Source organism: Lithobates pipiens, unplaced genomic scaffold, assembly GCF_037356315.1.
Source record: "Lithobates pipiens isolate NorthernLeopardFrog02 unplaced genomic scaffold, aLitPip1_a1.2 Scaffold_25, whole genome shotgun sequence".
NCBI classification, from domain to species: domain Eukaryota; kingdom Metazoa; phylum Chordata; class Amphibia; order Anura; family Ranidae; genus Lithobates; species Lithobates pipiens.
This window is the reverse complement of record NW_027507787.1, coordinates 37,903,284-37,929,233: the sequence shown is the minus strand read 5'-3', so window position 1 is coordinate 37,929,233 and position 25,950 is coordinate 37,903,284. Positions and strand designations below refer to the sequence as shown.

The window sequence follows — 25,950 nt, the reverse complement described above, 5'->3', positions numbered from 1 at the left end:
GGAGGCTCTGGATTGGGGGGGTCAGAGGAGGCCCTAGACTGGGGGGTGAAGGGGGCCCTGGACTGGTGGAGGGGTGCGGAGGAGACACTGGGCTAGGGGAGGTGCAGAGGAGGCCCTGGACTGAGGGGAGGGCAGAGAAAGCCCTGACCTGGGGAGGCGCAGCGAAGACCCTGGACTTGGGGGGTGCAGAGGAGGCCCTGAACTGGGGGGTGCAGAGGAGGCCCTGGGCTGGGGGGTTGCAGGGGAGGTGCTGGAGTGGGGGGGCAGTCACCAGTTCTCTGCTCAGGGAGCACTTGTAACTGTGTGATCAGCGGTGTTCACTTGGTTCTCAGCCTTAGAGGTAGCGGAGGGACAGATGCAGCATCCACCTAGGTAAGTATGATTTAAAAAAAAATTCCCATACTTTTCTTTTAATTACCCGACATCTTCTCTTTCCTGCTACAGTGGTGTGAAAAAGTGTTTGCCCCCTTCCTCATTTCCTGTTCCTTTGCATGTTTGTCACACTTAAGTGTTTCGGAACATCAAACCAATTTAAACAATAGTCAAGGACAACACAAGTAAACACAAAATGCAATTTGTAAATGAAGGTGTTTATTATTAAAGGTGAAAAAAAATCCAAACCATCATGGCCCTGTGTGAAAAAGTGATTGCCCCCCTTGTTAAAACATACTATAACTGTGGTTGTCCACACCTGAGTTCAATTTCTCTAGCCACACCCAGGCCTGATTATTGCCACACCTGTTCACAATCAAGGCATCACTTAAATAGGAGCTGCTTGACACAGTAAGGTCCACCAGAAGATCCTTAAAAGCTACACATCATGCCGAGACCCAAAGAAATTCAGGAACAATTGAGAAAGAAAGTAATTGAGATCTATCAGTCTGGAAAGGGTTATAAAGCCATTTCCAAAGCTTTGGGAATCCAGCGAACCACAGTGAGAGCCATTATCCACAAATGGCGAAGACATGGAACAGTGGTGAACCTTCCCAGGAGTGGCCGGCCGCCCAAAATTACCCCAAGAGCGCAGCGACGACTCATCCAAGAGGTCACAAAAGACCCCACAACAACGTCCAAGGAACTGCAGGCCTCACTTGCCTCAGTTAAGGTCAGCGTTCATGCCTCCACCATCAGGAAAAGACTGGGCAAAAATGGCCTGCATGGCAGAGTTCCAAGGAGAAAACCACTGCTGAGCAAAAAGAACATCAAAGCTCGTCTCAATTTCTCCACAACACATCTTGATGATCCCCAAGACTTTTGGGACAACATTCTGTGGACCGATGAGACAAAAGTGGAACTCTTTGGAAGGTGTGTGTCCAAGTATATCTGGCGTAGAAGGAACACTGCATTTCATAAAAAGAACATTATACCAACAGTAAAATATGGTGGTGGTAGTGTGATGGTCTGGGGCTGTTTTGCTGCTTCAGGACCTGGAAGACTTGCCGTGATAAAAGGAACTATGAATTCTGCTGTCTACCAAGAGATCCTGAAGGAGAATGTCCGACCATCTGTTCGTGTACTCAAGCTGAAACGAACTTGGGTTCTGCAGCAGGACAATGATCCTAAACACACCAGCAAGTCCACCACCGAATGGCTGAAGAAAAACAAAATGAAGACTTTGGAGTGGCCTAGCCAAAGTCCTGACCTGAATCCTATTGAGATGTTGTGGTATGACCTTAAAAAGGCCGTTCATGCTCGAAAACCCTCTAATGTAACTGAATTAGGACAATTCTGCAAAGATGAGTGGGCCAAAATTCCTCCAGGATGCTGTAAAAGCCTCATTGCACGTTATCGCAAACGCTTGGTTGCAGTTGTTGCTGCTAAGGGTGGCCCAACCAGTTATTAGGTTTAGGGGGCAATCACTTTTTCACACATTTTTTTTCACCTTTAATAATAAGCACCTTCATTTACAAATTGCATTTTGTGTTTACTTGTGTTGTCCTTGACTATTGTTTAAATTGGTTTGATGTTCCGAAACACTTAAGTGTGACAAACATGCAAAGGAACAGGAAATGAGGAAGGGGGCAAACACTTTTTCACACCACTGTATCTGGCCCACATAATAATTAGGCCTCATTCACATGGAGCATATGCATCCACTGCATGGGGAAATTTGCTGTTCTGTTCATCCCTGTGCAGACAGTCCAGTCAAAGTCACTTGGGGCACAGCAACTGCATGGACCTGTAAATGTTACACGCAGACAGGAAGGGATGCATGAATCTGAACGCAAGGTGTCTGCATTCAGGTCTGTGCACCCACTATAGGTGAAGCTCTCTGGTGGATACAGATGCAGCAAAAAGTGTCTCAGCAGGACCTGTCCCCCCCAGCCCAACCTAATACTTACCTCTCGATCCAATGTTGTCCATGAGAGCCTTGGCTCTCCGGGGACTCACACTCCTGATTGGCTTTTGGCAGCAGCAGGAGCCCTTGGCTGTCATTCACTGGGAGTGAGACAATTGGGAGATGGAGTGGGTGGGAGTGCGCCTGCTTGCACCCGGCAGGGGAAAGGGGCCAGGGGTTCCGGCGAGGAAGCCAAGAAGAGGAGGATCCTGGCTGCTCTGTGCAAAACCATTACACAGAGCAGGTACGTATAACATGTTTGTTATTAAAACAAAACAAAAAACAAGACTTTTAGGTTACCTGTGTGTAGTAAAGGATATGAAATAGAACAAATTCATTTTACTAAAATTAGTGTACTGAGGTTTGTACTGTCTGTTACATACTTGCTTGTGGCACAGTCATTAAAGCATATGGCCCCTCCCACTGTTGATGCAATCTGACCACACCCACAGTTTTGGCACGGCACCGCTATATTGCCACATACCATTTTTTTTTGGTCAAAATGGGAAGTGAAAGAATATAATTTCGGGAAGACAGATATAAAAGTAATAATACCAAATAAGATTTTAATATAAAATTTTAAACATTTTGATAATAGAAGAAATTAAAAAAAAAAAATAAATTTCTGGGAAAATACCACAATGATGTGAAACCGTGAAGGAGACAGAAAATGAAGTGGTAAGAAAAAGAAAAAAAAAAACCTTAGCTTAGTCCCAAAGTGTCCCTTGTGCTGTCATAGCTGAAATCCTCTGTCTTCTGCCCCCTCCCATACCCTGCAGCTGTAATCTTCCAGCTTGACAGGGGTTAATAGGGGACTATGCTGGCAGCTTGTCTATGAGATCTGAGTTCTGAAATGCTCATTATACAGTTTTTTTACACCCTCAATCTGGCAAAAATGTTTTATTAAACATAGACTTACAAGCACCCCAGAATATGCGAGCTGCTGTATCTACTCTGTTGCCTGTGCAGCTTGTATTATGTGGTCAAAACCATCATTTCATTCATAGATCACTTCAATGATCAGCTATATGACATGCCTTGTCTTCCTGCTCCTCCACACAGACAGTTTCACACCATTTACTTTAATTAAATCACCCACTACCCACCTTCAAATGCATGGTGATTGGCCACTTTCGCCCATTGACCAGTGGTGTAGATAGTCACTGCCTATTACTACATCCTGAAAATCTCAGCACAGAAAGGCCTTAATAAATCAACTGCTTCCTGTGACCTGAGTCTTTCCATTACATCAAAATTCCGCCCCATATACGACTGACTGCCTCTTCATTTTGTAGCTTTTCAGGGCTACGATTGGCGGCAGTGATCTTAATGAGTGTCATTCTCTCATCAGGTGCCTTTCTTGGTCCTCGTGTGCTACACACTTTGTGTTCAGGCTGACCTTGATCCTGGCTTAGAAGGCAGAGAAGGGCAACCAAACTGATAAGAGGCATGGAGGAGCTCAGCTATGAGGAAAGATCAGAGGAACTGAATTTATTCACTCTTGAGAAGAGGAGATTAAGGGGAATATGATCACTATGTATAAATATATAAAATATATATTAAATATAGTGAACTTGGTGTTGAGTTATTCACTTTACAGTCAACACTGAGAACAAGGGAGCACGCTTTACGTCTAGAGGAAAAGAGATTTCATCTCCAAATGCGGAAAAGGCTTCTTCACAGTAAGAGCTGTGAAAATGTGGAATAGACTCCCTCCAGAGGTGGTTCTGGCCAGCTCAGTAGATTGCTTTAAGAAAGGCCTGGATTTATCCCTAAATGTACATAATATAACTGGGTACTAACATTTATAGGTAAAGTTTATCCAGGGAAAATCCGATTGCCTCTCAGGGATCAGGAAGGATTTTTTTCCCCTGCTGTAGCAAATTGGATCCTGCTTTTCTGTTTCTTTTTTCACCTTCCTCTGGATCAACTGTGGATATAGGATTGGGTATATTGAATTGTATGATATTTTTTATTTTATTATTATTTTTTTTATGGTTCAACTAGATGGACTGTGTCTTTTTTCATCCTGACTTACTATGTGTTGGGGGTGTATATTGTTTTCTGCACGTACTCAGTAATTTTCCACTGTTTGTTTTAATTAATGTCTGTATTTTATCATATATTAATGTAAGGAGCTCCCCCATTTAACCAGTGGATCAACTTTTCCCTTGATGGCCTTTTTTAGCCCTCCTTATATCTCCATTAATGGATTTTGACAAACTTTTCCATTATTCATGGTTTGTATATGCTGATAGACTTCACTATCACAGTTGTTTTTCTGACATCAGTTCCTTGTGGAGATGATTGGCAACAGCAATCATGCTGTGTGTGCTCCTTTCAGATGCTGTTTGCTCCATTGCCCCATGCACAGTGCAATATGCCTGACTTTGATCCTATGAATTTATTTCTATTGTGGAGCTTTTTCTCCTGAGGACTCATTCACATGGGTTTATTTAATTGTATGTCCATGCAAGGGCTGTGTCTGCCCACTAGGGGATTCATAGGACGATGCCTGTGCGTCACCAAATGCAGATAGTGTGCATTCAGAGACCCACGCCCACACGTACAGTATGTCATATTGGAAGCAGCCATTTTTTCCATGCAGCCACTGCATCCCAACTGACATGAATGAGACTGCCTGCACAGGAATGCACTGAACACGGCCCTCATACTTAAGCACTCCCACGTGAAAGAGGCCTTATCACTTCCATATATCTTTCTGGTGCCTGTGAAACTACTCTGTAATGGCTGTTGGCACTCTCTGTGCCCTCCCTGTTCTGAGTTTAAACTTTCTGCTGGTTTTAATGTATCACATTCCTGTTTTTTTTCACTTTCAGCTGATTTATTTAGTGATTTTACACTGGGTTCATGTCTGTTTTGGGGGCTTGTCTCTTGATCTACACCTCTTGTGCTGTTGGTTGCTCTGAAGTGCCTCCCTCAGGGTCGGGACAAGGGGTGGGCAGCTGCCCTGGGCGCAACGGTTTACTGTAGGGATGGGGGCATTAATTTTCAAAGGGGAGGGGAGTGGCTGCTGGGTGGAGGATCCCCTAAGCTTACACATCATAAATGAGTGAGGGGGCGCAGTTTGGCATCTTTGCCCTGGCTCTGGGATGACCTTATTCCGGAGAAAATGGTGCACATTGAACTGTACACCATTTTCTCCTATTCCAGTTCTGATTAAGCTGTGACGGACATCTTGCCTAGGCAGCATTATGCCTTTTTCTTGTCTCTGTCACTAGCCATTAATGCCTGAGTTTGGCTTTATCATTCATCTATGCCCATTTTGGTATTACCTTATTGTTCATTTGTACTTTCTATTTGTACATTTGTCAGACATTTTTTAAACTGTTATTTTGACCTTTGCACTTCATGATGTCATCACATGTGGGTGATAATGATGGGAATGCTTTTTAAGGTATATATGTTGTCCTATTTCCCTATTTTCCTGACAACAGTGATAAGTAAACCGTATCACTGAGTGTCCACCTTTAAAGCCCCATAAGTGCCGCCTTATCTTTTTGTATTATTTGATCTCAGAGTTCGTATGGGCACATTAACAATATTGTGAGTGAGAAGAAGAACAGAAGAAAGGTAGTTTAGATATGTGAAACATACAGCTGATGGATACTTTGAAGGTGTGCTGAACTGGGCTGTCTTAATACATGGATGCAATGGAATTATTATTATTATTATTATTATTATTATAATACAGGATTTATATAAATTAATTTACTAAAGACAAATACACTGTTCACTCTGCAAGGGAACTATCCCAGAGCTTGGTGAATGTGGTAAAGCTTTAGTGACATCCATCATCCAAGCTTGCGGGAGCAAAAATGCTGCAAAATGAAAATTCACATTTGCTAAGGAAAATTGTAATTGTCTTTAGTAAATCAACCCCAATGACGGCATATAGACAACATGCACCTGAAAGAATGGTATGGATAGATAAATCTTTCTTTCCCCAAGAAGATGCTATTTCCTAACTCTGCAGTGTTCAGAGCTTTATTTTTGACATTGGATCACCACATTTTCCATCTAATTAGCTTTTGCTCAAAAGTGGGACCCAATATGCAACAGCCTTTATCATTGCCAGATCTTTTTTCAAGTATTTAAGCTACTGTTTGATATTTCCATTACTCATTAATCTTCTTGACCCTAAACAACTATCCAGCAGTAATGTTTCATGTACCTCATCCATAGTTTAGGCAACTTAGAGTCAACTATAACACTCGTTCTCCCATATTGCTGCTCATTTACAGTACCTTTGGAAAGGGGCCTAGTGTTGGCTAGATATCTACATGAAGGTCTTTTAGCTCCAACCCTCCTATTTTATTCCAGATATGAGCTATTGCTTTTTTACCTTTCTGTAGATCACCCAGTCACCGTCTAAAACTTAAAAATACCATGTGCATAAAGCATGAATATAAAGGTGCCAATTGGTCTGTAGGCACGTAGTATTACATTATAAAAAAACTAATTTAAAATCTATAACTACTCCTTCATAGGTGGACTGAGAACCTATGGGACAACCCTCATACGCTAGGGAAATTAGAGTCTTAGTAAAATAGGAAGCCATCAGGTAATTTTCTCCTCTATATATTTTTTTTGTTATTCAGTACATTTAAAAGACAGGTCTATTAGATGGTATTTGCATACGGCACACAGGAGTAAAAAAGGCCACGTTTTTAAATTAAATGCATTGTTGTCTATGAAGCGATGCACACAGCTCAGAAACGATCGGTAATACAGAGATGAGTACAGAGCCATAAAACAAAAATAGAAAATTTTACATTTGAGTGCAGTAACTTATGAGCACACGTGTGTTTACACACATGATCATGTTTTCGTAAGTGCTAATGAGTATATTAAAATACTGACAAAAATTTTACACCTTTATGCTCCTATACGCATCTTTACCGAACATTTTACTCAGGACCTTTCTGTCAACAAGATCTAGATTATAAGCATCAGTAAATTATTATGCTCATGTGCAACTGGCCCAAAAAACTTGTGTGGTTGAGAAAATGTATTACATACTCCAGTCACGGCCCAAAAAAGGTAAACTAAAATGAAAATGAAAATTATGCATATTCTGGACTTTGTGAATGGAGTTAACAATGGGACCAAACTGTAAGCAATTTCTACTTAGTCCCTAAAGATATGTGGGCTGTGGGAGTAAATTACATTTTAGACTACATATGTATAGGCAAATCTCCAATGCCAGGCAACAGGAGCTGAAAAATGTACTCATGCTTACCGTAGCTGATTTTATAGCTTCTTTACTGACTCAAGTATCATAAAGCAGCAATGTACAGGTAAGGCTATGGAATCCCTTCTTTCTAAGCTTAAACCAACACAAAGTGTGGTGTGCATTTGTATCCAGCCCCCTTTACTCTGATACCCCTAACAAAAATCTAGTGGAAACAATTGCCTAAAGAAGTCACCTAATTAGTAAATGGAGTTCACCTGTGTGTAATTTAATCTCAGTATAAATACAGCTGTTCTGTGAAGCCCTCAGAGATTTTGTTGGAGAACCTTAGCAAACAAACAGCGTCATGAAGGTCAAGGAACACACCAGAGAGGTCAAGGATAAAGTTGTGGAGAGGTTTAAAGCAGGGTTAGGTTATTAAATAATATCCCAAGCTTTGAACATGTCACAGGGCACTGTGCAAGCTATCATCCGAAAATGGAGAGTATGACACAACTGCAAACCTACCAAGACATGGCTGTTCACCTAAACTGGCAGGCCAGACAATGATAGCATAAATCAGAGAAGCAGCCAAGAGGCCCATGGTAACTCTGGAGGAGCTGCAGAGATCCACAGCTCAAATCTAGCCTTTATGGAAGAGTGGCAGAAGAAATCCATTGTTGAAAGAAAACCATAAGTCCTGTTTGCAGTTTGCAAGAAGCCATGTGGGGGACACAGAAAACATGTGGAAGAAGGTGCTCTGGTCAGATGAGACCAAAATGTAACTTTTTGGCCTAAAAGAAAAATGCTATGTGTGGCGGAAAACGAACACTGCACATCACCCTGACACACCATCCCTACTGTGAAACATGGTGGTGACAGCATCATGTTTTTTGGGATGCCTTTCTTCAGCAAGGAACATGGAAGCTGGTCAAAGTTGATGGGAAGATGGATGAAGCCAAATACAAGGCAATCTTAGAAAAAAACCTGTTAGAGTCTGCAAAATACTTGAGACTGAGGTGTAGGTTCACCTTCCAGCAGGACGAGTCTAAGCATACAGCTAGAGCTACAATGGAATGGTTTATATCAAAGCATATCCATGTGTTAGAATGGTCCAGTCATAGTCTGGACCTAAATCTAATTGAGCATCTGTGGCAAGACTTGAAAATTGCTGTTCACAGATGCTTTCCATCCAATTTGACAGAGCTTGAGCTATTTTGCAAAGAAGAATGGGCAAAAATGTCACTCTAGATGTGCAAAGCTGGTAGCGACATAACCAAAATTACACACAGGTGAACTTCATTTAATAAGTAGGTGACTTCTGAAGGCAATTGTTTCCACTAGATTTTAGTTAGGGGTGTCAGAGTAAAGGGGGCTGAATACAAATGCACACCACACTTTTCAGATATTCATTTGTAAAAAGAATTGAAACCCATTTATTATTTTCCTTAAATTTCACAATTATGTGCCCCTTTGTGTTGGTCTATCACATAAAATCCCAATAAAATACATTTACATTTTTGGTTGTAACATAACACAATGTGGAAATTTCAAGGGGTGTGAATACTTTTTCAAGGCACTGTAAAGTGGATCCAGGAAGTATCCGATTGCCTCTCGGGGATCAGGAAGGATTTTTTTCCCCTGCTGGAGCAAATTGGATCATGCTTTGCTGTTTCTTTTTTTGCCTTCCTCTGGATCAGCTGTGGGTAAAGGATTGTGTATGTGTTGTATGTTTTTTTCCCCCTTGGTTGAACTGAATGACTTGTACTTGTACTTGTACTTGTAACTAGGAGGATACACTCTTGAATGCAGTTTGCCTCAAGTGTTTGTGCTGTTTCCAAGAGGGGCTTAGAGCTCCTTGTCTGTAATGGATGTTTGCTTCTAACTCCAGTAAGGACTGTGTACAGAAAGGAGAGAAAACTGTTCAGGATCTTTTTGTACCGAGGTAGGAGGTTGTCCCCTGTTGTTCTTGATTCAAGTTGGGCATCCCATAAATCCTTTCATCCATCCAAGATGATATCCCTAATAAAACAAAGAGAAAAAAGGACCAAAGGTGAACATGGACTTTAATTTGGTACAAATTTAAAATCCGTGTCCACCTTTGGTCCTTTTTTCTCTCTGTTCCCATTTGGATGTGGTGCCACGTTCTGAGTATTGTCTCCATCATTTACCCCTAATAAAACATAAAAACAAAACCAAGGGCCTGACTTCTTGTGGAGAGGAGAATGCATGTTGCCTGGCTGTGCAGTAGTAGTGGAACCAGTTACCAGCAGCTTCTGTGGGGGTAGTGCTACACAAGGAATATCGTTAATTTCCCTAAACAAGCATTCTCCCCCTGTCCATACAGAGCAAAGGGACAGAGCCTCTGCAAAGCACAGACTACAAGCATTAACATGTATCTATGATCAAAATTTAAAATGGTAAATTTATTTCCAATGGGTTTTAATTATTTCTAGCCCACTCCTATTATTCTAAACAATCTTGAACTTTTTAAACTTACCTTGTGAAGATCCCCACACATTTACTTCTTTGCATTCTGTGACACATATTCACTATGTTCTGTGAGTAGGCACTGCTGTGCAACATAATTCACAGAGCCTGCCTTCCCAAGGTACCGTGGGATATATAGTTATTAGAAATTTAAAGTAAACAGCAGAGGAGAAGCTGCAAAGCATGCAGGGAATCCAGGAAGATGTGGGAAGAGATGACCAGCAGACAGGCAGCTTTTACAACATAAAATTCATTTTTTCACGTAAACTTATATTGGATTGCCAAATATAATTAATGTTTGTATTGCTGTTGCAATGTTGTTGTTATAAAGTTAAAGTGTATTCTGTGGACAACGATTTCCTTTAATTTGAGGGTATTTACATGCCAATAGGGTGAATAATGCAGTCTCCTTTTTAAGGGATCAAAAGTAGTTGAACAACTGAGTGTCAAGCTGCCCCATGGGTCTCGTATGGGCAGTTATTTCATTATTTTATTAAGAATTCATATCATCAGTTCATGTAACATGTGGAGTTTGTATTTGGCAGAGACAGAGAAGAATAAGACAGAGAGATAGCAGAAACAACCGAAGTGGTTAAATCAACAATTTGGCATATTTTTTAAAAGAAGGAATGTGCTGTTGAGCATAGAAATTCCAAAAGGCCTGGGTGACCATGAAAAACAACTGTGTGGGATAATTTTCTTTCCTTGTTGAAGAAAAATTATTTTGCAGCATCTAGCCCAGTCAAGAACACTCTCCATAAAGTAGCAATATCATTGTCAAAGTCTATGATCAAGAAAAAAACGTCATTAAATTAACTTGAGAGGGTTAATTACAAGGTGCAAACCATTGGAAAGCCCCATGAAAAGAAGCACAAGAAGAAGACTTGGCCAGATATAGCTAAAAAAGGATGCCCTGTTTTGGAAAATAATTTTTGGACTGATGAAATGAAGAGCACCATGCATCCGATGGAAAGAGAAGATTGCGGTGAAAGGAAAAACAGCTCATGATCCAACCATTCCACATCATCAGTATGGTATATATGGCCACTAATGGAGCTGTGTCACCAGTGTTTATTGATGATATGACTGCTGACAGAAGCAGCAGGATACATTCTAAAGTGTATTGGGATATATTATCTGCTCAGATTCAACCAAATGCTTCAAAACATACCATAAAAACAACTGAAGAGCCTTTAAAGGCAAAGAAGTGGAATATTCCTCAAACTACAATAACTCAACTGAACATGCATCTCATTTGGTGAATAGTGATGGACGAACTTCCGACGGGACGTTTCGCGAACGCGAAACGCGAACGGACACAAACGTTCGCGAAAACGACCGTTCGCCGCGGGCTCCATTGACTTCAATGGGAGGCGAATTTCGCAAACCTTTAGGTCGAATTTGCGGCCACGGGGTAATTATTAGGGGGTAGCACGTAGTCCCACCACCTGGACAATAGCATAATACATGTATGAGGTGAATTTGGGATCGATAACTACAAGCATTTTTTTTTTATTTGGGAAATTGTTCTGACAATTCAGGACTATGGAGCTAATGAAGGCAATGGAGGAGAGGGAAGGTCAGGGACCAGGGTAGGCAAACAAGAGGGTGCAGGAGATACAGAGCACTGACAGCAGCACCGTAATACAGAGCACTGACATCAGCACCGTGACATACAGCGCTGACAGCAGCTCCGTGACATACAGCGCTGACAGCAGCTCCGTGACATACAGCGCTGACAGCAGCTCCGTGACATACAGCGCTGACAGCAGCTCCGTGACATACAGCGCTGACAGCAGCTCCGTGACATACAGCGCTGACAGCAGCACCGTGACATACAGCGCTGACAGCAGCTCCGTGACATACAGCGCTGACAGCAGCTCCGTGACATACAGCGCTGACAGCAGCTCCGTGACATACAGCACTGACAGCAGCTCCGTGACATACAGCGCTGACAGCAGCTCCGTGACATACAGCGCTGACAGCAGCACCGTGACATACAGCGCTGACAGCAGCTCCGTGACATACAGCGCTGACAGCAGCTCCGTGACATACAGCGCTGACAGCAGCTCCGTGACATACAGCGCTGACAGCAGCTCCGTGACATACAGCGCTGACAGCAGCTCCGTGACATACAGCGCTGACAGCAGCTCCGTGACATACAGCGCTGACAGCAGCTCCGTGACATACAGCGCTGACAGCAGCTCCGTGACATACAGCGCTGACAGCAGCTCCGTGACATACAGCGCTGACAGCAGCTCCGTGACATACAGCGCTGACAGCAGCACCGTAAGCAGCCCCAGGAGGAAGTCAGCACAGCACAGGGATGGTGTGATCCCCTCATAATAAGAACCCCCAGGAGGAAGTCAGCACAGCACAGGGATGGTGGGAGCCCCTCATAATAAGAACACCCAGGAGGAAGTCAGCACAGCACAGGGATGGTGGGAACCCCTCATAATAAGCAGCCCCAGTAGAAATATGACACCGCTCAACCTCTTCAAAGAGGAGGGTAGGGGCATATAGTACGGTGTGCTTTTTTGGGTCAGGGAAGTGAGCCAAATGAATTAAGAAGGTCTGTGTGCTTGATTCCAAAAATTGTTTATAGACATATACATGGTCTACTGATCACATGTGTTGAATTCCTCCGAGATCCATGCCTCATTCATTTTTAGAAATGTGAGGTAGTTAACACTGTGGTGAGCTAGGCGAGTACGCTTATCGGTCACAATCCCCCCTGCTGCGCTGAACGTCCTTTCGGACAGGACACTGGATGAGGGGCAAGCCAACAGTTCGATTGCAAATTGGGCAAGCTCTGGCCAGAGGTCAAGCCTGCCCACCCAGTAGTCTAGGGGTTCATCACTCCTCAGAGCGTCCACATCGGCCGTTAACCCAATGTAGTCGGACACCTGACGGTCTAGGCGTTCCCTGATGCTGGATCCGGATGACACCTGTCGATGGGTCGGCTGAAAGAATGACCTCATATCCGAAGTCACCAACACATCTTCAAACCGGCCTCTTCTTGCAGGCGCTGTTGGATTGGTACCCGCAAATCCTTCTCTGGGAGTGGGAATTGCTCCTCTGCCAGCGCACGCAAAAGCAGAATGCAGCATTTCTCGAAGCAAGGCCTGGAAGTGCTGCATTCTGACAGCCCTCTGCGACGGCGGTAACATTTCCGCCATTTTGTGTTTGTACCGGGGGTCTAAGTACGTTGCCACCCAGTACTGGTCCTTGACCCTCATGCTTTTTATACGGGGGTCCCTATTAAAACACTGGAGCATGAAGGCCCCCATTTGCACTAAAGTGGAAGCGGTGTGGTGGCCTGGCTCCTGCTCATCATCCAGGATAATGTCGTCCTCTTCATTCTCCTCTCCCCATCCTCGCACAACAGGGATCCCAGAAAGGTTTAAAGCATGCTCTTCTTGCTCCTGCTCATCCGCCCCGGCACCATCCTCCTCTGACTCCTCATCAGACTCCTGTTGTTGACTTGTCTCAGATAGAGTAGCCCCCCCTGGGAATTCATCCAGCATTGCGACTTCCTCATCTTCCCGCTCCTGCTCCTCCACAGCCTGATCAATGACACGACGCAATGCACGCTCCAGAAAGAAGGCATAAGGTACCATGTCACTGATGGCGCCATGGCTGCGACTGACCAGTTTGGTGATCTCCTCAAATGGCCGCAGAAGTCTGCATGTGTCGCGCATGAGCAGCCACTGGCGCGGTGAAAAAAAACCCAGCTCCCCAGAACCGTTTCTTTCGCAGAGTTCATACAGGTAGACGTTAACTGCACGTTTCTGCTGGAGCAGCCTATCAAGCATATAGAAGGTTGAGTTCCATCGCGTCGGGCAATCGCAAATAAGACGTCTGACCGGCAGATGGTGTCGCCGCTGAATGTCAGCAAGGCGAGCCATGGCCGTGTAAGATCTTCTGAAATGGGCCGAGATTTTCCTTGCCTGCCGCAAGATGTCCTGGACCCCAGGGTATTTGACAAGGAATCGCTGCACGACCAAGTTTAAGACGTGTGCCATGCACGGCACGTGCGTGATTTTGCCCTGTTTCAATGCGCTAAGCAGATTGGCACCGTTGTCACACACCACTTTACCAACTGTCAAATTGAGCGGTGTTAGCCACTCATCTGCCTGTGAACGCAAAGCTGAAAGGAGTGCCGGGCCAGTGTGGCTCTTTGCTTCCAGGCACAACAGACGCAGCACGGCATGGCAACGTCTCACCTGGCATGTGGAATAGGTTCTGGGGAGCTTGGGCGGTGCAGTGGAAGAGACGCTAGCAGCGGAAAAGGAGGAGGCAGCTGAGGAGGAGAGGGAGGAGGATGGAGTAGGAGGAGGAGAAGAAGAGTCAGGCCTGCATGCAATCCGTGGCGGTAAAACCAAATCTACACGGGTGCCACGGGTTACATGCTTGACGGCCGTCAGAAGGTTCACCCAGTGGGCAGTAAAACTGATATACCTTCCCTGCCCGTGTTTGCTAGACCACGTGTCTGTGGTCAGATGTATCTTGGCACCGACACTGTGTGCCAGAGATACATTCACTTGCCGCTGAACATGGCCATATAGCTCTGGGATGCCCTTCTCTGAGAAATACTTCCTTCCTGGGACCTTCCATTGTGGTGTTCCAATGGCCACAAATTTGCGAAAGGCCTCCGAGTCCACCAGTTTATATGGCAGTAGTTGGCGGGCTATGAGTTCTGACAAGCCAGCCGCCAACCGTTGGGCAAGAGGGTTATCCGGCGTCATCATTTTTTTACGCTCAAACATTAGGCCCACGGAAGCCTGCCTTTTTGCAGAAAAATGTGAGCTTGGCGTGATGGAAGGTGGAGTGGAGGACAATTGTGAGGAGAGAGGAGAAGGAGAAGTAGAAGACGAGGCTGGACGGTGAGAGCCTGCAGTGTGGCTTTGTGTGTTCCGTTGCTCCCACTGGGCTCGGTGATGGCTGCTCATGTGCCTTCTTAAGGCGGTCGTCCCTAGGTGAGTATTGGGCTTACCGCGACTAACGCGTTGACTGCAAAGATTGCAGATGGCAACGCTATTGTCAGCAGCGGACACGTTAAAAAAAGCCCACACTGCGGAGCCATGTGCCGGTGTCCTGGGAGCGCCAGATGTGACCGTACATGGTCGATGACTCGCTCCTGATACATTTGCAGTCTGCTTTGTCCCTGCTGTGCAATGTAAGTCATTGCTGCTTCTCCTCCCTATCTGCTGGTCCATATCTCCCTCTGAACTCCCCTCCTCTTCCTCTCTTGTGGGCACCCACGTGACATCACTAGACACGTCATCATCAACGTCACCTTCCCCACCGCTATAAGTAGAGTAGGCAGCAACACCGGGGACCAACCTCCTCCTTGGGCTGATCTGGGTACTGGCGTCAGACTGCTGAGTAGCGCTTGTTGCTACCTCCTCTTCCTGATCCAATACCAAGAGTGGCTGCGCATCAGAAATGTCCTCTTGATATGGATCGGAAAATAATTCCAGTGACTCAAGCGGAAGGTATGTGGTGGTGGTGGTGGTGGTCGTGTTGTTGGTGGTAGTGTCTTTGGGGGTGCACATAGCAGAGAGTGAAGAAGAGGGTGCAGATCGAGAGGATGAGGAGGGTGCAGAAGAGTAAGGCTGAGCGAGCCACTCAACCTAGTCTGGTGCATCCTTTAAAGTAATTGAACGCACCTTCTGCAACTTCCCACTTTGGCTCAAGCCTGTTGCTCCTGCCCTACCCCTACCACCCCTGCGGAAGGGCCTGCCTCTTCCTCTGCATGTCATTTTTTAAATGACCCTGTGACAAAACTCTTAGTCCCTATACCGCTGAAGGACTGCTGCAGTATAGGTGAGCGGTCAGCAGTGGTGCACGTCAACCCTATCTATTGTGGACCTATAGCGGTCCTTACAGAACAGCAGACTGTACCGCACTCAAGCCTATGTACCGTAGCACCCTATACCAAGTTACCAGTCCTTATAAGAACTTTTGTGGACCAAGCAGGTTGTGTATTAGTGTTTAGCAGACTGTACGTCAGTCCCTATACCGCTGAAGGACTGCTGCAGTATAGGGCAGCGGTCAGCAGTGGTGCACGTCAACCCTATCTATTGTGGACCGATAGCGGTCCTTACAGAACAGCAGACTGTACCGCACTCAAGCCTATGTACCGTAGCACCCTATACCAAGTTACCAGTCCTTATAAGAACTTTTGTGGACCAAGCAGGTTGTGTGTTAGTGTTTAGCAGACTGTGCGTCAGTCCCTATACCGCTGAAGGACTGCTGCAGTATAGGGCAGCGGTCAGCAGTAGTGCACGGCAACCCTATGTATTGTGGACCGATAGCGGTCCTTACAGAACAGCAGACTGTAACGCACTCAGGCCTATGTACCGTAGCACCCTATACCAAGTTACCAGTCCTTATAAGAACTTTTGTGGACCAAGCAGGTTGTGTGTTAGTGATTAGCAGACTGTACGTCAGTCCCTATACCAATGAAGGACTGCTGCAGTATAGGGCAGCGGTCAGCAGTAGTGCACGGCAACCCTATGTATTGTGGACCGATAGCGGTCCTTACAGAACAGCAGACTGTAACGCACTCAGGCCTATGTACCGTAGCACCCTATACCAAGTTACCAGTCCTTATAAAAACTTTTGTGGACCAAGCAGGTTGTGTGTTAGTGTTTAGCAGACTGTGCGTCAGTCCCTATACCGCTGAAGGACTGCTGCAGTATAGGGCAGCGGTCAGCAGTGGTGCACGTCAACCCTATCTATTGTGGACCGATAGCGGTCCTTACAGAACAGCAGACTGTACCGCACTCAAGCCTATGTACCGTAGCACCCTATACCAAGTTACCAGTCCTTATAAGAACTTTTGTGGACCAAGCAGGTTGTGTATTAGTGTTTAGCAGACTGTACGTCAGTCCCTATACCGCTGAAGGACTGCTGCAGTATAGGGCAGCGGTCAGCAGTGGTGCACGTCAACCCTATCTATTGTGGACCGATAGCGGTCCTTACAGAACAGCAGACTGTACCGCACTCAAGCCTATGTACCGTAGCACCCTATACCAAGTTACCAGTCCTTATAAGAACTTTTGTGGAACAAGCAGGTTGTGTGTTAGTGATTAGCAGACTGTACGTCAGTCCCTATACCAATGAAGGACTGCTGCAGTATAGGGCAGCGGTCAGCAGTAGTGCACGGCAACCCTATGTATTGTGGACCGATAGCGGTCCTTACAGAACAGCAGACTGTACTGCACTCAGGCCTATGTACCGTAGCACCCTATACCAAGTTACCAGTCCTTATAAAAACTTTTGTGGACCAAGCAGGTTGTGTGTTAGTGTTTAGCAGACTGTGCGTCAGTCCCTATACCGCTGAAGGACTGCTGCAGTATAGGGCAGCGGTCAGCAGTAGTGCACGGCAACCCTATGTATTGTGGACCGATAGCGGTCCTTACAGAACAGCAGACTGTAACGCACTCAGGCCTATGTACCGTAGCACCCTATACCAAGTTACCAGTCCTTATAAGAACTTTTGTGGACCAAGCAGGTTGTGTGTTAGTGATTAGCAGACTGTACGTCAGTCCCTATACCAATGAAGGACTGCTGCAGTATAGGGCAGCGGTCAGCAGTAGTGCACGGCAACCCTATGTATTGTGGACCGATAGCGGTCCTTACAGAACAGCAGACTGTAACGCACTCAGGCCTATGTACCGTAGCACCCTATACCAAGTTACCAGTCCTTATAAAAACTTTTGTGGACCAAGCAGGTTGTGTGTTAGTGTTTAGCAGACTGTGCGTCAGTCCCTATACCGCTGAAGGACTGCTGCAGTATAGGGCAGCGGTCAGCAGTGGTGCACGTCAACCCTATCTATTGTGGACCGATAGCGGTCCTTACAGAACAGCAGACTGTACCGCACTCAAGCCTATGTACCGTAGCACCCTATACCAAGTTACCAGTCCTTATAAGAACTTTTGTGGACCAAGCAGGTTGTGTATTAGTGTTTAGCAGACTGTACGTCAGTCCCTATACCGCTGAAGGACTGCTGCAGTATAGGGCAGCGGTCAGCAGTGGTGCACGTCAACCCTATCTATTGTGGACCGATAGCGGTCCTTACAGAACAGCAGACTGTACCGCACTCAAGCCTATGTACCGTAGCACCCTATACCAAGTTACCAGTCCTTATAAGAACTTTTGTGGAACAAGCAGGTTGTGTGTTAGTGATTAGCAGACTGTACGTCAGTCCCTATACCAATGAAGGACTGCTGCAGTATAGGGCAGCGGTCAGCAGTAGTGCACGGCAACCCTATGTATTGTGGACCGATAGCGGTCCTTACAGAACAGCAGACTGTAACGCACTCAGGCCTATGTACCGTAGCACCCTATACCAAGTTACCAGTCCTTATAAGAACTTTTGTGGAACAAGCAGGTTGTGTGTTAGTGATTAGCAGACTGTACGTCAGTCCCTATACCAATGAAGGACTGCTGCAGTATAGGGCAGCGGTCAGCAGTAGTGCACGGCAACCCTATGTATTGTGGACCGATAGCGGTCCTTACAGAACAGCAGACTGTAACGCACTCAGGCCTATGTACCGTAGCACCCTATACCAAGTTACCAGTCCTTATAAAAACTTTTGTGGACCAAGCAGGTTGTGTGTTAGTGTTTAGCAGACTGTGCGTCAGTCCCTATACCGCTGAAGGACTGCTGCAGTATAGGGCAGCGGTCAGCAGTAGTGCACGGCAACCCTATGTATTGTGGACCGATAGCGGTCCTTACAGAACAGCAGACTGTAACGCACTCAGGCCTATGTACCGTAGCACCCTATACCAAGTTACCAGTCCTTATAAGAACTTTTGTGGACCAAGCAGGTTGTGTGTTAGTGATTAGCAGACTGTACGTCAGTCCCTATACCAATGAAGGACTGCTGCAGTATAGGGCAGCGGTCAGCAGTAGTGCACGGCAACCCTATGTATTGTGGACCGATAGCGGTCCTTACAGAACAGCAGACTGTAACGCACTCAGGCCTATGTACCGTAGCACCCTATACCAAGTTACCAGTCCTTATAAGAACTTTTGTGGAACAAGCAGGTTGTGTGTTAGTGATTAGCAGACTGTACGTCAGTCCCTATACCAATGAAGGACTGCTGCAGTATAGGGCAGCGGTCAGCAGTAGTGCACGGCAACCCTATGTATTGTGGACCGATAGCGGTCCTTACAGAACAGCAGACTGTAACGCACTCAGGCCTATGTACCGTAGCACCCTATACCAAGTTACCAGTCCTTATAAGAACTTTTGTGGACCAAGCAGGTTGTGTGTTAGTGATTAGCAGACTGTACGTCAGTCCCTATACCAATGAAGGACTGCTGCAGTATAGGGCAGCGGTCAGCAGTAGTGCACGGCAACCCTATGTATTGTGGACCGATAGCGGTCCTTACAGAACAGCAGACTGTACTGCACTCAGGCCTATGTACCGTAGCACCCTATACCAAGTTACCAGTCCTTATAAAAACTTTTGTGGACCAAGCAGGTTGTGTGTTAGTGTTTAGCAGACTGTGCGTCAGTCCCTATACCGCTGAAGGACTGCTGCAGTATAGGGCAGCGGTCAGCAGTAGTGCACGGCAACCCTATGTATTGTGGACCGATAGCGGTCCTTACAGAACAGCAGACTGTAACGCACTCAGGCCTATGTACCGTAGCACCCTATACCAAGTTACCAGTCCTTATAAGAACTTTTGTGGACCAAGCAGGTTGTGTGTTAGTGATTAGCAGACTGTACGTCAGTCCCTATACCAATGAAGGACTGCTGCAGTATAGGGCAGCGGTCAGCAGTAGTGCACGGCAACCCTATGTATTGTGGACCGATAGCGGTCCTTACAGAACAGCAGACTGTACCGCACCCAAGCCTATGTACCGTAGCACCCTAGACAGACCAAGTTACCAGTCCTGATAAAGAGCTTTGTGGAACAAGTGAGTTGTGAATGATTAGCAGACTGCAGCAGAAGGGCAGCAGTCAAGTATAATATTCTTTCTATATTTGGAAGAAAGAATATTATACGTGTACAAGCCTATTACCGTACCACTGATACCAGTCCTGAAAAGAACCTTTGTGGAACTAATAGTAACAGCAAGTCTTTAAAATTATCCTCACTGCCTGACACACTGCTTCCTGCCTGTCCCTATACAAATTGGCAAAAAAGAGTAGGCTGGAACGATTAGCTGGAACAGCTCTTTTGTGGACCTGATAGTAACAGCTAATGATGATGATGATGATGATGATGAAGAAAGACTAATCTGGCTGAGCTGTCCCTAAAATAGCAGCATACAGCGCTCTGTCCCTTTATCTAAACTGACAAAAGAAACTCAGGCTGCTGACCTAACACCTATACCAGTCCTGAAAAGAACTTTTGTGTACCAAATAGCTAGCGTTTTCTCTGTCCCTACTCCACACAGGATCCTTTCCCTACAGTGACAGAAGAAAGAATGTAAAATGGCCACCGGATCGGGTGTATTTATAGGTTAGGGGGAATGTCCAAGTGTCCATGAGCTGTCATGTCTCAATTGGTTGTCCTGTAACACATGATAAACGTGTCACGAAAGGTTAAAGTTCTTGTATACATTAAACACGTAAGTCCGCCGGGGCGAACGACGGAAAAAGGCGTTCGAACCCGCGGACGGCGAAAGTCGGAAATTCGCCGCGAAACGACCGCCGGGCGAACCGTTCGGCCATCACTATTGGTGAAGACAAAACTGAAGGCAGAAAGACCAACCAACAGGCAGCAACGGAAGAAAGCTGTACTGAAGACTTGGCTAAACATCACAATGGAGGAAACTCAGTATTTGGTGGTGTCAATGGCTTTCAGCCTTCAGGCAGTCATTAATTGATTGCAAAGGATATTCAACAACATAAAGAAAATTATCATTATATTTGTAATTACAATAATTTATCCTATTACTTTTTGAACCCTTGAAAATGGGGGGAATATTTATAAAAAAAAAATTTAATTCCTAAATGATTCGAACAATATTTTTTTTATTAAACCCCCTAAATTAAAGTTGAAAGTCTACACATCACATATTGATTGCTTTATTTCAAATCCACTGTGGACCCACTTAAAAACTGTCACAGTCCACATTTTTCGGGAACTAATTGTATTCACCATCAATGCTTTACTTAAGTTTCTTCACTTATAATAGTCACATCTAGAATTATTAATGTCCATCATGACATTATTACAGTAATAGTAATCCGCCGCACCATATTTTATAATGAAATAGCCTCTGTTGTATTGTTGGTGCCCTTATTCTGCTTTACAAAAGCTCATATCTTCTAAGCGCAAAGACCAGAAACCTGTATCACCTCTAGGGCAGACCTTTACTGATGCTCTGTGCAAACAATAAACCAGCTCCTCATCAACATTTTGTTTCTATTCAGCAACAGTAATTTAGAGGAGATATGGGTTTAGCTATACAATGCAATTTATCTATTATAAAATGCTTTAAAACAGGCCCTTGTGTATCATGGGTGAATATATCCAATAAGAGGGGTTTCCTACAGCAAATAATTAAAATGTAGCCATTAATTTCTAGCATAGATTAGCAAAAAAACATCAATGTCAAAATCGGCTAATAGATAAGCAACCCAAATGGTGACCTAGGCAGCAGCTAAACAAATCCAGGAAGGCGGGGTTGTTAAGCGAAAACAATTCTCAAATTTTCCATAAAAACTGTGGTCTATTTATTATACATGGTGTATTTCTTTGGCCCTGCATGTCCTTGGTCTATTCATATTTCAAGTGTGGGTAGAGTTTGTGAAGGTTTCAGTTATAAATAGTTCAGTGGACTGCATCCAAGCACAGTACTTTACAGAATAACCTACCTCTGCAATGACTGCAGCTAGCTAGATGTTGTAGTTTTAGCGTTTCAAAACTGCCGACCTCTTGGTATTTTCCAATACAACAGTTTCTACAATTTCCAGAGGATGTCTTGGACATCTTGTTGAGGGGTTCAAAGAACCTCTTTTTAGAACAATGCTGTGCACAAGATATACTGTACTTTCCACATATCAAACCTTGCTTGCTGTAGCGGCAGAAGACCATGATGCCTCTTTGTTTCCTGTCAGATAAAAACAGCAAAACATGGCTACAGTGGAGACAGGATCAACAATGTGGGAATTTTTTTTGCCACACACAGGGTCTTTTTGGAAGCACCCCGGGAACAAGAATGTGTATAAGAAGAGAAAAAAGGATGAAAAAAGATGGTTCTGGACATTCATTTCCAACCAACCTAATTCTGCCATCACACACCCGCTGCAACCAGCATGCATTTTGCATCTAAGATATTTAATCCACAGTGTTCAAACTTTCTCCAACAGTTTTTGTTAGTCCATGACTAGCTAGACAATATCTCATTTGCAATAATCCATGAAAATGTATTCTTAACTAGTTCCAAAAGTATTGTTGAGGAGTTCTTAGACTTGCATCTAAGATTTTGAATTGATCACAATCTTAAATGCAAGAAAACTAAGTCTAGCATTAAGGCAGTGAAGCATAGGCCCCTGACAATTACCCAGGCCTTCTCAATTGACACTCAAATCCATCTAATTTAGAATTCAGCAAGCAGCAAGCCCATTGGAGTACCTCAAACAATACTTTCTGGTCTGAGCCTGTCAGAATACCTCTATTGTTTTCAATACAGAAGTGGTCACTATCATACTGGGACTTCTTACCAAACAGTAGCCCAGCTCATACCACAATAAGGCTTTATTGACTAGCAAGTACCAAGGCAAACCATGCGCACTGCCAGAACTCATCAGCCAAATGTCCATCTAAAAATAAAACTCAAAAATGTGGCCTGACAAAATCGCAATAAAGGACATAATGAACAATTGCAGAGAAAATGTTAGAGAAAGGAAAAATTATATAACTAATACCAGGAAACTAAGTGTGTATTGGTCACACAGAGAGACTACAAACTGGCCCCATACCTAAAAATAGACAGAATCTAAAACTGTACAGATTGAGTGCCCACAGCCTTGAAATCGAATCAGGTTGACACTGACCTACAAGCTGATGGAGAGTAGCCTATGCCAGTGGTGTAATCAGTGGGCCCTGGGTGAGGCCAATTACCTGCTCCGGTGCCCCAAATACACTGCAGTGAGAAGCACTCACTTTCATAGACTTTTAGTACTCCTCCAGAATTTCACTTATATAGAAGAGGAGTAGAAGCTCCACATTCTACTGGGAGAAGAGGAGCCAGTGTTGCAAATAAGCAGCACAAAATGTTGCAGCCTATCACAGACTAAGAGGGACATGCTAAAAATCGTGGACTTATAAATCCCCTACATGGATTCCCTCCTATCCCCTTTATATGATGCTTTAACTTGTTCCCTTTATATTATCCTTTACCCCTAATAATGTCTCAAAACATATTCTTTCCATAACCCTCCACCCCCCAAATCTAGCCCTGTAACCATTCTTCAATTGCTCTGACAATGCCAAAATGTATTTGATCCTGCCAAAAAAAGTTAATTTGAATTTGAGACAAAAAAGAATGAGAGAACAGAGAAAGAGAGAAAGAGAAGGATTCAATCATGTTCACCCCTTGTCAAGATACAAATGTATTTTAAGACTAAATATCTCTACAATACCTGTATAGAACATATATACTGAAAATGCATAAAAACAACCAAAAACAAATATACTTATAGCAGTACTGTAACTGATGACTAATACAAATTACTCATGGAAAGAACAAGCCTAAAAAGCCCAAATATGTCATTATGTGGAACACTAAGGAGAGCTATGATTAATCATATAAATGTGTCTAGTTGGCCTGGTCTGGTCCACTGGGCACGAAGATGAAATTTTTTCCTCTGTCCCAAGTGAGTCTCTAAGTACCTGAACACACTCGTTATTAATAAAGTGTATCAAGCAAAAATGTCTCAGTTATGGCTGTACCAGGGAATAGACACCTAAAGCTGTAGGCATCATTTCAGGTATTTCATTTTATGCATCATAGGCTTAGATCTTAAGGAAATAGAAAGAAGGGATAGACGGAATATACAGACAGAGACCTATGCAAACCATACCCTTAAAAAAAAAAAACTGTATAGTTTTATCAACATTTGTCATGTTGTCTGCCATTGTTGACCTTCTGATAATGCTAACTATCTGGCTGTGTCTGGCATCAATACTCTCTGGGGCACTGACCTGGAAGAAACATTTAGATCTGGAAGGCCAAAGATCATGATCTCCATCTCTAAGTTAGTGCAGTTCATTTACTAAAGACAAACAAACTGTTCACTTTGCAAGAGAAGTTGCACTTTGCATTGAAATTTTACCCAGAGCCTAGCAAATGAGGTGAAGCATTGCTGAATTTCAAAAATCTATTTTTTTTTTTTTTTTTTTTTCCTTGCACATGATTGCTATTCTTCGCAAAAGTAAAATCTAACCACAATCAAGAAATTTCTGGGGAAATTCACATGCAAGTGTAACAGTGCAACAAGTGTAACTTCCCTTGCAAAGTGAAGAGCATATTTGCCTTTAATCAATCAACTCCAGTAATTCAAAGTAGTAAAGCACTGCATTAGAACAAGAGCCAGAGAACAAGTATTTTCAGATGAGAAATCCTGCAGCGGCAGCTTCTATTCTTTCCCTTACAGGTTTCATTTGACAAAAATTGACACATTTTAAATGCATTCATTTTGGTGGTAATTTAAATAGTGTATCAGATTGACAAAATTTGCAAAGTAGTAATGCTTCTCTTTTGTCATTATATAAACATCCATATAAAACATCTACCTGAACCAAAAATACTCTCTAAATGTTGATGCACTACATTTCTCAGCATTACTAGCAGCACACAAAACCTCCTGAAACTTGCAGTTTTCTATAATTGTGGTGCTCCAGCCTGCACAAGTTTAGTCCAGAGAATATGGGTAGATAAACTGGGCTGAAGATCAATGAATTTACCTCTAATTCCTCGGCCAATGTTGCAACAAAATTGTGAACATAGGTTGCCCCTTTTAGTTCTCTTTTCTTCCTGATAAGGTGGAGGGTCCCCCAGGTGGTCCATACTGTCATACGGATTTTCCAAAATAGTTTTGGGATTATATATGGCTTTGATCTTCAGAGAGGGGGAACCATCATAGGCTGGATTATCCCAAGCTCTTTTTCCCAAATTATCCATTTCTTGCTCTTCCTTGAACTGATTTTCTGTCCGGCTCCTGAGCTTAGCAGGGTTCATACTGTCTGATGTATTGGCTCTTGTACACAGGTCAGCTCTGATATAGTTTACAATCTGCTCCGCCACTAGACACTAATAGATCCGGCAGTGCACAGGTCTTTATATAGTGTCATTCAAGCTGTCTATTGTCTATGGGACATAACAATACATTACCACAGAAGGTTGTCCCAGGCTGTTGTAATACATGTGATTTCAGTTCATCCTTTTTCACACTTACAGGGCAGAAAGCAGATGAAGAATAATGATCTATTATGCTTTTGTAGATTATTTTACATAATTGACACCTAATTTATACATTGTACCAATTCAGGCATGCATCACTATACAAACAAAATGGTGCATTATTTTGATAATTTATAGATACCAATCTGAAAACACAGTTGGAGGTATTGAAGAAACAATTAAAGTATGTATGTGGAAAATAAGAAGTTTTCTGCATACATACTTTAAAAATGTTTTTGCTAAACCTTGAAAGGAAAAGTGTAAGTTTTACACACATACTAAAAGCATTTAGCATTTCTGCATTTATGTTCTAACCTTACGGCTCCCATAGGCTACATTCAGATATTTGTAGTCTGTTGCTGTGCATTAACATGCACCATGTTATGGCAGCCCATTGACATGGCTGCACAAAGCGAAGTGTGTTACAGTAACACACAGTGCTATGCACCTTTTTCAGTTCATAAGTCTGAATGGACCCTACAGAAAA

The 25,950-nt window shown here is 43.9% G+C and overlaps 1 protein-coding gene across 1 annotated transcript in view; it reads right to left on the bottom strand.

Moving 5' to 3' along the window:
- PKD2L1 (polycystin 2 like 1, transient receptor potential cation channel) overlaps positions 1-25,301 on the bottom strand; it is a 105,318-nt gene extending 80,017 nt beyond the window's left edge. Inside the window, exon 1 of the mRNA XM_077454266.1 lies at positions 24,968-25,301. Within this exon, the coding sequence (XP_077310392.1) occupies positions 24,968-25,241 (274 nt within the window). The 5' untranslated portion in view covers positions 25,242-25,301. The remainder of the gene's footprint in view (positions 1-24,967) is intronic.
- Between the last annotated feature and the right edge of the window lie 649 nt (positions 25,302-25,950).